The sequence below is a fragment of the Gouania willdenowi genome, chromosome 24 (genome assembly GCF_900634775.1).
Source record: "Gouania willdenowi chromosome 24, fGouWil2.1, whole genome shotgun sequence".
Lineage (NCBI taxonomy): Eukaryota > Metazoa > Chordata > Actinopteri > Blenniiformes > Gobiesocidae > Gouania > Gouania willdenowi.
In genome coordinates, this window is record NC_041066.1 from 23,943,309 (window position 1) to 23,955,337 (window position 12,029).

The 12,029-nt window shown below is 37.2% G+C and overlaps 1 protein-coding gene across 5 annotated transcripts in view; it reads left to right on the forward strand.

Moving 5' to 3' along the window:
* syne1a (spectrin repeat containing, nuclear envelope 1a) overlaps positions 1-12,029 on the forward strand; it is a 214,427-nt gene that overhangs the window by 39,047 nt on the left and 163,351 nt on the right. For all 5 annotated transcript variants that reach the window (XM_028439484.1, XM_028439485.1, XM_028439487.1 and 2 more), the window contains exons 10-21: positions 528-635; positions 1,549-1,686; positions 2,068-2,232; positions 3,027-3,139; positions 3,301-3,469; positions 3,613-3,709; positions 5,666-5,871; positions 6,886-7,050; positions 7,932-8,084; positions 8,841-8,984; positions 9,886-10,056; positions 11,115-11,273. In XM_028439484.1, the coding sequence (XP_028295285.1) occupies positions 528-635; positions 1,549-1,686; positions 2,068-2,232; positions 3,027-3,139; positions 3,301-3,469; positions 3,613-3,709; positions 5,666-5,871; positions 6,886-7,050; positions 7,932-8,084; positions 8,841-8,984; positions 9,886-10,056; positions 11,115-11,273 (1,788 nt within the window). The remainder of the gene's footprint in view (positions 1-527; positions 636-1,548; positions 1,687-2,067; positions 2,233-3,026; positions 3,140-3,300; positions 3,470-3,612; positions 3,710-5,665; positions 5,872-6,885; positions 7,051-7,931; positions 8,085-8,840; positions 8,985-9,885; positions 10,057-11,114; positions 11,274-12,029) is intronic.

Sequence of the window (12,029 nt, forward strand, 5' to 3'; positions counted from 1 at the left end):
ATATTGTCTTCATTGAGAAGGTATTTTTTTCATTTTAATCCAGGTGAGATGAGGTAAAATGGTTCCTTTGAGGGTAAAGGTTGCAGACCCCTGTCCTAGGACGGATGCACTCACTAAACTCTTGGTAGGATTTTTTTTAGTCCAATATGACGGATTAAAAACTCCCTCCTTTAGGCATTAAATTAATCTGATCACATGTGCTGCTGAAGTGTCACAAAGAATAAGATTTGAGATTCTTACAGGAAGGAAAGTGTAAAAGTCTGAACACAAACTCAGTCAAGCTTAAATTGAAGCTTTAATAATCCAATGAAGTGTTGGTGGGGGGTGGGGGGGTTGTTTAATCTGAGTGTTTCTGGCAGCTGTGGGTTCCTCACGTTGTGAGACAGGAAGGAATATGGGAATTTAACCTTCACCCTCCTCTCTTTGTCAGTTTCTCCTGCCTTAAAAAATCCATTCAAACTGGTTTTTATCCCGTTCTACATTTTAAAATTGTATTCTATGCTAATCTTCCCACCCGTCCGTCACAGAGAGAGCAGAGGAAGAGCCTGAGGGAGCTCAAGGTTTGGCTGGAGCAGCTGGAGAGAGACGCCGCGCAGGTTCAGGAGAGCCACGGCAGCCTTGCTCAACAGTACCAGGTCAGTGTGCATCAGTGTGTGTGTGTGTGCTTTATTAGCTGCGTCACACACTGTGGGGATCATATTTCCACTCAATCCTTCTTATTCCACCAAAGCCTCAGGAGATGTTCCATATTCAGCAGCATGTGGGGTATGATTTTATCTGATGAATATACACAGAAGGACGGTATTTAAAGACAATTAGCCGCTGATTTAATGAGGGTTCGATATGATTTTAATGAGGAAACTGTGTTTTTCAACCTTGGGGTTGTGACCCCATGTGGGGTCGCCCGTAAATCAACTGGGGTCACCTGTAATGTCTACTATTTAAAAAATTACTGATTCAAATGATATCTTATTTTTTTAGATTATTATTCTTTTTCATATTAAAACACCACAAACAATTCCAATCAACTGTATTCTATACTTTAACTTCCTGAAATATACAGTAAATCTAAAATGAAATAGTTAATTCAATAATTAAACAATAATACAATAAAATAATGTTTCGTGATGTATTTTTAAAAATCTTTTGTTTTTCAAATTAAAACACCACACACAATCTCAAACTCAGTATGAATATGCAAAAATAAATAATTGATTAATTAATAAAAATAAAGGTATATTTTTGCAATTATTATTATTCTCTTTCAAATTGAAAATTCCACACGCAACTTTCACTTCCTCAGATATAAATCTATTTCAAGAAAATAAATATATATATATATTTATGCAATCTAAAAATATCTGAGCTGGTGCATCTTGTCACTATATCACAAACATGATCAAAAATATATGTATTTTAAAAAATCACTGAGGTTGCCAGAAATTTGTGATATTAAAATGGGGTCACGACTCATCCTGAACATTATCTCTTCATAAGAGTTGTGTATATATACTGTATATATATTATATATGTATTATTGTCTGTTAGGTGTTTAAGGGTCTACATGTGCAGCTGGAGGTGAAGAGGAATCTTGTAGACGTAGCGTTACAGTCCACCCAGAGGGACGGGATGCTCACTGTGGACCAGGCTCTAGTCAAACAGGCCTGGGATCGAGTCTCCAGCAGGGTGAGAAGGTCCCGCCTCCTCCACCATCTTCATCCAATCACATGCAGTCAAGCATTATTATTTTTTTCCTTCTTCTTCTTCTTCTTCTTCTTCTTCTTCTTCTTCTTCTTCTTCTTCTTCTTCTTCTTCTTCTTCTTCTTCTTCTTCTTCTTCTTCTTCTTCTTCTTCTTCTTCTTCTTCTTCTTCTTCTTCTTCTTCTTCTTCTTCTTCTTCTTCTTCTTCTTCTTCTTCAGAATTTTATCTCAAACTGAATTTAGCTCTTATGCTAACTATTGGATTCAATGCCAAAATGACATTTTTAAACATCTGATTTTCACTTTAGAAGTACGTATTTTTGAAATCTGCAGTTTACAGGTTTGTAATGGTTTGTTTCCGTCTCAGCTCTCAGAATGGCATCTTCAGCTGGACCGCTCACTTCCAGCTCCTCTGGACGTGGTCGGGACGTGGCTGCACCAGGCTGAAGGAGCTCTGCGTCAAGAGATCACCACTCAGCATGACGACGACATCACTGCTAACATCGTACATCGAGCCTTAGAGCAGCACAAGGTCAGCTCCAGGCCACGCAGTCAGAGAGCATCACATGGGCCCTGGCAGGGTTCTCACCAGGAAGTTTTCATAGCGTAGGGGGATTGCGTGACGCAGGAGTGTAGTAGGGGGTTCCAGGGGCATCCCCCCCATAAAATGTTTAAATGTATGATTCTCTGAGGGCCATATTTTGTGTTTTATACATTTTTGTTCCAGTTTTACTTTAAAAGCAAAAGTTATTTGTTGAATTGATGAAGGAAGTTACATTTAATAAATACTCACACACATTGTACAGACAAGAAATAACATTTTATTCAAAAGACTGATTCGAATACCCGCTTTAAATTTAAATGAGGTTTTATGTGGGACCTCCAGGAATATTGGTTAGTGTTATGGACAGATTAAAAAGAGTTAAAGCAGTTATTACGAAAGTACCATTTAAATAGGAAAAAACCACAGAAAAGTGTAGGGGATTAAAATCAGACCGTAGGATAAAAATCACACTGTAGGATCAAAATCACACCGTAGGGGATCAGAATCACACTGTAGGGGATCAAAATAACACCGTAGGGGATCAAAAAAACACCGTAGGATCAAAATCACACCGTATTGGATCTTAATCACACCGTAGGGGATCAGAATCACACCGTAGGATCAAAATCACACCGTAGGATCAAAATAACACCGTAGGGGATCAAAATAACACCGTAGGGGATCAAAAACACACCATAAGGGGCCCTTACACTCAACAGCGCTGGCGAGAACCCTGACTGGGCTGAAAGTCTTATTCTGAACACTCCCATGTGTTACTGCAGGATGTTCTACAGTCCCTTGATCGACACCAGCAGGTGTTCCAGAGAATCCATAAAGACAGAAGTATCGATGGAGTCCCTATTCCTCTGGATCAGCTCCAAGACATGGCTGAGAGGTACACACACACACACACACACACACACGTGCACACACACACACACACACACAACTTTCCTCCATATTTTTTAACGCGTGCTGCTTTTGGATTTGCTAGCGAAGCGTTGAGCTCCAGCTGAACTCACGTCTCACGTTCTCCTGAAACCTCATTTTTTCCAGGATGAACTTTGTCTCGACGTCTTCCAGCGTTCATCTGGTGAAAATGGAATTCCTGGAGAACAAACACCACATGCAGGGATTCCTCAACCTCACGGAGTCCAAACTTAAATCCTGGATTATTAAATATGGACAACATGAGTCTGTGGAAGTGATGCTTCACAACTATATTGTAAGCTTTAACTTTACAATACTCAACACAGTTAACTCAAATGTTTATTTAGGTTTTTGTTCCAGGTATGAGTATAAATAATACTGCAGTAAGAATTGTATTGTAATGACTTAAACTTTATTTTGGCTTTTTGTCTCCGTCAGATGTTTGTGGAGAAACAGCATTTTTTTGAAAATTACGAGGCATTGTTTCAGTCACTGAAACAGTCAGCGGAGGCTTACATCAGCGCTGACAGCTCAGGTGAGTTGGTTAAAGGTCTACGTAATAAGGCTGCTTAATATTTATAATTTTGACACATTATTTATATGATTTTTGCCTGGATCTACACTTTCTGGAACTTTCCATGGCATTGAAAGTTTTCTTTTCACTCATTTCCCTCACCTTTCAGCGTAGAGTCTCTGTAAATAATTACATTTATTTTACAATAATACAATTTTGTAAATATTTACATTAAAAAAATCAAAAAAAAAACATTGCTTTTATTTTATTTAGAAAAAAATATATTTAGAAATTAAAAAATTAATGAGTTTTTAAAAATCTTTAAATATAAAAAAAATGTTAAACATTTTTAAATCCCTATAGTATAAAAATATAGTTATTCAATTATTTTCTTGCCTTGAAAATATTAAAATAACTGCAGTATTTATTGTAATAATATTCGTAACAACTGAGTACAATTGGATGCTTTAAAGGAACCGTGTGTCCTCCTAATATATGTCACTCTTATTTTATAACTGATTATTCCTCACTGCAGCTTCAGGCGCCCCCCACTGTCCCCCCGACTTGTTTCACAGTTTGCTATAAGACGAGAGTCTCCAGGCGACAGCTAAATGAGGTTCCACCTCTCCCAGTTCTCAGTGGGGAATACGACCCTATTTGTTGGTTCGGGGGCTGCTCCACTTCTGAAAAGTGAAAAGTGAGATAGTTGGTTGGTCTCGGGGTTTGGTTGTTGCTTCAGGCTGTGCAGAGGGGAGAACTGAAGCGTGGCGGGAAATAATAGAGGTCAAAATTTGGATTTTTCAACCAGACAATTATTACTAGATGTCAAAAGTGTTGATTTGTCAGAGATCATATGACACCATTTACTGTATTATTTGCAATTTCTGGTAACAAGTTGCATCAGAGTAGCCTAAAATAGTTTTAAGTCCAGGACTTCTGAGACCTGACTGTTTGAGCCCAGAAAAGCAAAAGTCAACTGATGTGTTTGGATGAAAGCCAGAGAGAAGATGCTTGTTTAACCAGTACTCAAAATGACTCCAAAAATACACAAAACGACAACAAAATATACAAAAAAATCACAAAATGGCTTCAAAAACGTACAAAAATACACAAAATGACAACAAAACATGCATAAATACACAAAATGACTCCAAAATGATAAAAAAAAATACACAAAAGGACAACAAAAACATACACAAAATAACAACAAAAACATAAGATACACAAAATGACCAGACAACATACAAAAAATACACAAAATGACTCCAAAAACGTACAAATATGCACAAAATGACAACAAAAACATACAAAATTTGAATTTGCTGGTCTGGTTCATTCCTTTGATGAATTCCCAAAAATCTGAAATCAAACATTATCATAAGAATCAAATCTTCTTTTCAAATATCCAACGTGGGACTCTTAAATCATTTGAACAGCTTAAAGAAGAATTCCAGCTCCATAGAACACATTTCTTTAGATTTCTTCTAGGGCCTTTTTTAAGTATTGGAGCCCACTCCAGTAGGTTATTTTCTAATACATATAATAATAATAATAATAATAATAATAATAATAATAATAATAATAATAATAATAATAAAACCGGTAACGTGGGGACCAAATCACCTGTCATTTTACTATGCATTTACTATACAAGCATGACTTCAAATAGCACATTAAATACAAAGGACAATTAGAAATTAGAAATTAAAGTAGATATAGAAGTGGTAGGAAATTAGCACTATGGCATATTTAGTGACCAACTCAAATACTTGGAGGGAGTTTAAGTGGAAAGAAAAAAAGTTGAGTCCAAAAGAAAAAAATTAACAAAAATGACAAAAAAATGTAAAAATCAAGACAGTTTCTCTGTCTTTTTCCCCAGTGGCCCTGATTCATTTCCGTAGTATTCTGACGGTTCCACTGTGTCTCTCTCTTTGTCTGCCCCCCCCCCCCCCCCCCCCCCCCCCCCCCCCCCCCCAGCGGCTGAGGGTGAGGCAGGTGTGCGCAGCTTCATGCGAGAGGTGGTGACTCAGTGGAGGAGTCTGTCCGTGGAGGTGCGCAGTGTGAGGAGCATGCTGGAGGAGGTGCTGTGTAACTGGGACAGATACTCGTCCACCGTGGCCTCCCTACAGGCCTGGCTGGAGGACGCTGAGGAAGCTCTGAACCAACCAGAAAACATCAAACGGGTACCAATATAATACTGAACTGTAACTGTACTTTTCAAGTATTACTAGAGACAAAAGTAACAGATTACAAGTTTATGGGTACCTTTTGAGAATATTTCTAAATCATAATTTTACTTGTACTTAAGTATAATTGTAAAGAAATTAAGTATTTTGTTACATTTCTACATCCTACTGTTACTGAGTAAATTATTATTTTTAGTTTTAATATGATCAACGGACATTAATCATCAAATGAAATGACCAGACAACAATCAAATACATCACATCATAACTGACCAATCAGATTAAACGTAATGCATCACATCATAGCCGACTAATCAGATTAAACGTAATGCGTCACATCATAGCCGACCAATCAGATTAAACGTAATGCGTCACATCATAGCCGATCAATCAGATTAAACGTAATGTTCTCAATAAAAATACATAGTAGGTTTACATGACTTCTGCTTTGTTTTTTATTCATAAAAATAATAAAATATTGATATAAAAAATGATCTGTTCAGATTAAATGAGCAGTTATTAAACCTTTAAACTTGATAATGAGCCGGAGGCTTTCTGCAGAACTTATTATTATTATAATATTATTATTAAAAGTGCTTTTAAAACACATTCAAATAAAGTCTGATGTGCTTAAATCCAATCTGTTATTTTCTTGTATTTATTCAATCTATTGATTGCCTTTTAAAAATATTTTAGATCGATTAGTGTCACCAGGAAGGACAACGAGCCGAGCACAGATCGTAGGAACATAAATTGATTTAATGGATGATTCGCTACAGCCTAGGATAAAATATGTACTTTTTCAATGAAATAATGTTTGTAATCTCTTCGGAAATCAAATAATTTAGCAGCACGCCGCTGAGTCCGCTCCATTTGTTTCATCGCCATGGTAACCAGAGTTTTACATCCCCACCAAGGATTAGACAGCTAATTACCCCAGTTTTTTTGCCCTTCCTCTTTCTTTTCTTTGTGTTGAGTCTTTGTTTCCATTGTTTCTTCTCCTTCCTCCAGGAGTTCTTCAGGAGTCTTCGTCACTGGACGGATCAACACGCAGTCATGAACGACGCCGGGAATTTCCTCATCGAAACATCCGACGATAACGTGTCGCTCGACATCAAGCAGCAGCTGCTTCTTCTGAACGGACGATGGAGGGAACTCTTCCTCAGTGTGGAACAAGTAAAAAAAAAAAACACTGTATTTATCATTAGCTTTGTCAGATTAAAAACTAATGTACGTTTATTATCAGGAAAATATTTTATTTTTAGCTCTGATTTGTCAGAATTTGAAACAGTTATTCCAGCAAGTTAATTTTGTCTTCTTTTTGAATAATATGTTAAGGTTTAATTTATTCAGACAACTTTTTTTCAGGAAATTACTTTGATCTCTTGACATTTTTCGATTGTCAACTGCCAGTCTTCCTCAGAGGAGTCTGCTGATCGCTTTGATTTGTCCAAGGTTTGGACACAATTTTGTCCATGACTTCCGCGTAATAACATCTGCGTAACAACGTGACATGGCTTTGATGTGTCCAAGCATGTCAGGAGATCAAAGGAAACTTCCTGAAAAAATTTGTCTAAATAAGTGAAACCTTAACATTTTATTGAAAAAGAAGACAAATTTGCTGGAATTATTGTGTCAAATTCTGAAGAATTAGAGCTAAAAAAAAAACCCAACCTTTTTTCTTGATATTAAACTTATCGCTTTGATGTGTCCAATGCTTGGACACATCAAAGCAATGTTATGTTATTACGCAAAAGTCATGGACAGAACTGCGTCCAAGCATTTGACACATTAAAGCAATCAGCAGACACCCATGAGGAAGACTGGCAGTTGACAGTGGAAACATGTCAGGAGATCCAAGTAAACTTCCTGAAAAAAGTAGTCTGAATAAATGAAACCTTAACATATCACAGAATTTGACCCTTTGGGTCTATTTTAAGAAAAGAAAACATGATCTACAATTGAAAATCAAGTGTTTGTTTTTCAGACAGACTTTCTTTTAATTTCCACAAATTATTTTCACTTTACGTATATATTTAATCATAATTTTTTTATAGTATACCCATTTGGACGAGTTAGAGACATGGACGAAAAAGCACCTGCAGACTGTGTGGACGTTAAAGGAGCTGCTGGATGCAGCTGAAACCAAGCTCAACGCTCCTGTCCACGTTTCATTCCTGAATGTGAAAGTTTTCCTGCAGGATGTGGAGGTAAGAAAAACCAACGCTGGAACTCTGTTTGGTGGAAATAATGTTTGCGTAGTTGCTTTCTGGCTACTTGTAATCAGCGTGTAAAAGTGTAGAAAACGTGATACTTTTTTATCAGATAAAGACATAGTTTAGGCCTCATAGATCAATAAATCCAAGATCATTTGGTCAAAAACAGATGTAAAAGGGTAAAAAAGTTTGGCTCAATGCATTGTGGGATGTGGAGTCCTGTACACAGATGCATTGATGTGTTTTTACGTCATTCTTCCTGTGATTTCTTGTGTTTTTCACCAGACAAGGAGGACAGTGTTTTGCTTGACATTATTTTTGTTTTAGTATTTCCCGTTATGTCACATTACTCCACGACACATTACATTTCGGCCAAATTCAGACCTTTCTTTTTAAGCTCCAAGAGTTATCATTGATTATTAATATTTAATTTTATTTAGATTTTTGTGCATTGTTTGATTTTCTTGTACATTGTATGGATTATGTATTTTGTTTGAACTGTATTGTAATATTCTTTATGGAAGTTTCAGTTCTGACTCTGTGCTTTGTTTTATCAGTAATTATTGTTTTATGTCACACTTTTGTCATGTTGTATTCTCTCTACTTTTAATACTTTACATTCTAGGTTGCCTACACTCTTTGATTATTATTTTTGGATCAGTGGGTATCGAGTTACACCAGCTGTGATCAACACAAAGTGGCACTTCACTTTACTTAAAAAAAACAATAACTTTGCTCGTCTTTTTATAGAATACCAAGCAAAAGGTCGTTGCCATGGAAACGCACTACAAGTTGGCCACTCGCAGCGCTCAGCTTCTGGCGAAGGATGCGCCATCCGACGAGGCGTCACAAATCATGGCGACCATGGCAACAGCCAAAAGTCAGCTGAGCAAGGTAAGGTTTCACTTCAGCTTTAAAGGGATCCTCCACCGTTTTTACAAGTTACACGTTTAGCCTAAAACCTTTAAAATGTACTTATTAGAAGATCTATTTCTAACAAAACACGTTATTATGCACCATATTTGTTTTATTGCCTTTTAAAAATGGAACTTCAAATCACATGACTGATGATGTCACAGGGCCCCACTGCCTGTAAACATCCCATTGTTTTCTATTGGAGTAAAGCAGATAATTTAGCAGCTTTTTCATTGAAAATGACAACAAAACAGTCTGTGACCACAGGTGGCGACAGTTCCAATTCTGTGGTTTCTTAGTAACCAATGAAGCAGAGAAGAAAAGCTCTCCTAAGGAACCTTTATCTCCCTTTAAAACAGTGCGCTGACACGCTCTGGTGGCTGAAGTTGGCGAGTAAATCATGGACTGTTGAATGCTGCAGAGACTGTTGCCCCCTGCGGTCACAACTGTTTTTATTCTCTTTCGGTAAACAAAAGAGGTTTACATCAACATCTTTAACTTTTTCTGATTATATAGAGCAACCAAAGTTGTCATTTAGACTGAAAAAGCTGCTAAATGATCTATAAATCAGGCTGAATGCTTCACTTCAATAGAAAACAGTGGGATGTTTACAGGCAGTGGGGCCGTGTGACATCATCAATCACATGATTTCAAGATGGAGGCTCTAAAACTGTAAAGGAGTCCCATTTTTAAAAGTTAATTAAATGAATATGGTGCATAATAATGTGTTTTATTAGGCATTGATCTTCTAATAGATACATTTCAAAGATTTTAGGCCAAACTTGTAAAAACAGAGGAGGATCCCTTTCAGACGAATGAGCGCTGCTCGTCGTCGGTCGTTGTCTGCGTCTGATTGCAGCGGTTATTAATGTGTGTCCAGGTGAGAGAGCGCTGCCCGTCCCTGGTGAGGGAGTGTCACGTCCTGCTGCCTCTGTTGGAGGAGATGGAGAAACACACCAGTGGTTTTTACCAGGCCTTAGAACGAGCCGGACGCATCACCTCAGCAGAGAGAGACGTGGAGTCACGTGATCAACTGAAGACCAAGTGGCAGGTTAGTCATGGGGACCAAGAACCTGTTTGACAAAATAATGTTACTCATTAAAAATGTTACTAAACTCATTGGCCCTCATTTATCAACCTTGTGTGAAAATGGTTGTAGATTTAAATGCACATGTGGTCGTACACCAGGTCTAAAGTGTGATTTATGAAGCATTCGTATTTCACCAATCCCAGCGTACAAATGATTGGTTGTTGATAAATGCGGCGGCTGAAATTGGCATCTTCACATCTGAGGTGGAGCAAAAGAAAGATGTGCTTTTTGAATGTGTGAAAACTGGAATTTAAGAAGCACATTTAAACTCTCTGTGGAAGAGGATCAGCTACTGAGCAGTTGACGTCTGCCCCCCTGTGTGCACTGAGAACAACTTCACAACAGAGATCCTAAAGACACACACTGAAATATGATGTTTATATCAACCATAGTTGTTTGCACCCTTTAGACAATAAATATCACAGTAAAAGCAATAAACGAACTTATTTACTTATTTATTGTGGTTGTTTTGTGTATTATTAGTTTTTTTCATTTTGTGCGTTTTTATTATGTACTGTGTAAATTTGTTGTCAATTTGTGTTTTTGGGGACAGTTTTGTGTATGTTTGAGGTTATGTTGCATGGTTTCTGTTAATGTTTTGTAATTTTATCCCTCATTTCTTTCATCTTTGTGTCATTTTGTGTTATTTTGTGATGCGCTGTACAGAAGAGAGCTGCTGAGGCTTATTTAATATTTTATTTTCAGTCTCGGCCCGATTTTGCCCTGTTGAACCACTAATCCACTCAGATTATCTACACGGGGTCAGACCCGACGTGAGATCTGATCGTAGCATACGCTCACGTGACGTCACAATTGATAAATACCGAAGCTTGGATGAATTTGGTCGAATGCACCACGTATGCTCAGATTTGAACGTACAAACAGTTGATAAAGGAGGGCCAATATGTGCAACTAATTTTTTCACTCTATATCAAGTAATCTCGGGAGAGTGGAGTGGAGTATAGATATGATTAATATTCAAAGATCTAAAACATTTGTGGTGGGTGTGTTTTTTCCAGGATTTGTTGAACCAGCAGCAGAGCTGTAAACGCTGTCTGTCAGTCATCGAGAGGAACCACCACACGGTGCAGAAAACCCTCTCCACCAGCAAGGTGCTCAGGAACCTGGACGCAGCCGTGCTGCAGAAAAGAGTGGCAGACATGCAGAGCTCTGCACAGGTTAGTGTAACGCAGATGTGGGAAAATGTGTCCCCCAAAATGAACATACAAAACTACAGCAATCATGCAGAAAAATGTCTCCAAAAACACAAAATGACAACATATTTACACATTACATCATAGAAATGCACACAATAAAAAAAATATGCAAAACAACTTAAAAAAAAACACATTATACAAAATGATAGGGAAAGTTACAAAATGACAACAAAGTCACACAAAACGACAACAAAATGATAGCAAACATGCACAAAAATGTATCTAAAAACTCAAAATGACAACATATTTATACATTACATCATCAAAACACACAAAATGATAGAAAAATACTGAAAATAATACAAAATGAGAATTACAGAGAAATTTACAAAATGACAACAAAACCACACAAAACAACACAAGATGAGAGAAAAAAAATTTGCAAAATAAGAGAAAAATGTACAAAATTACAGGGAAATTTACAAAAACACTCAAAACAACAGCAAATACACACAAAAATGACTTCAAAAACACAAATTACCCACAAATATACTCAGTGCAACAACTAAAATGCACAAAATGAGTAAAGAATACACAGAACAAATACAAAATAACATCAAAAATTGGCAAAAAAAACGTGTAATTCCTGTGTTAATGCTCAGATTGATCATTATTCCGAACACTGACATATCTGTTGATAATCAGATTATCACATCTTTTCTGGCCCTACTGTTATAACAGTTGCCCAGCTGTGGCGTGATGTATCCGTTGAGCACG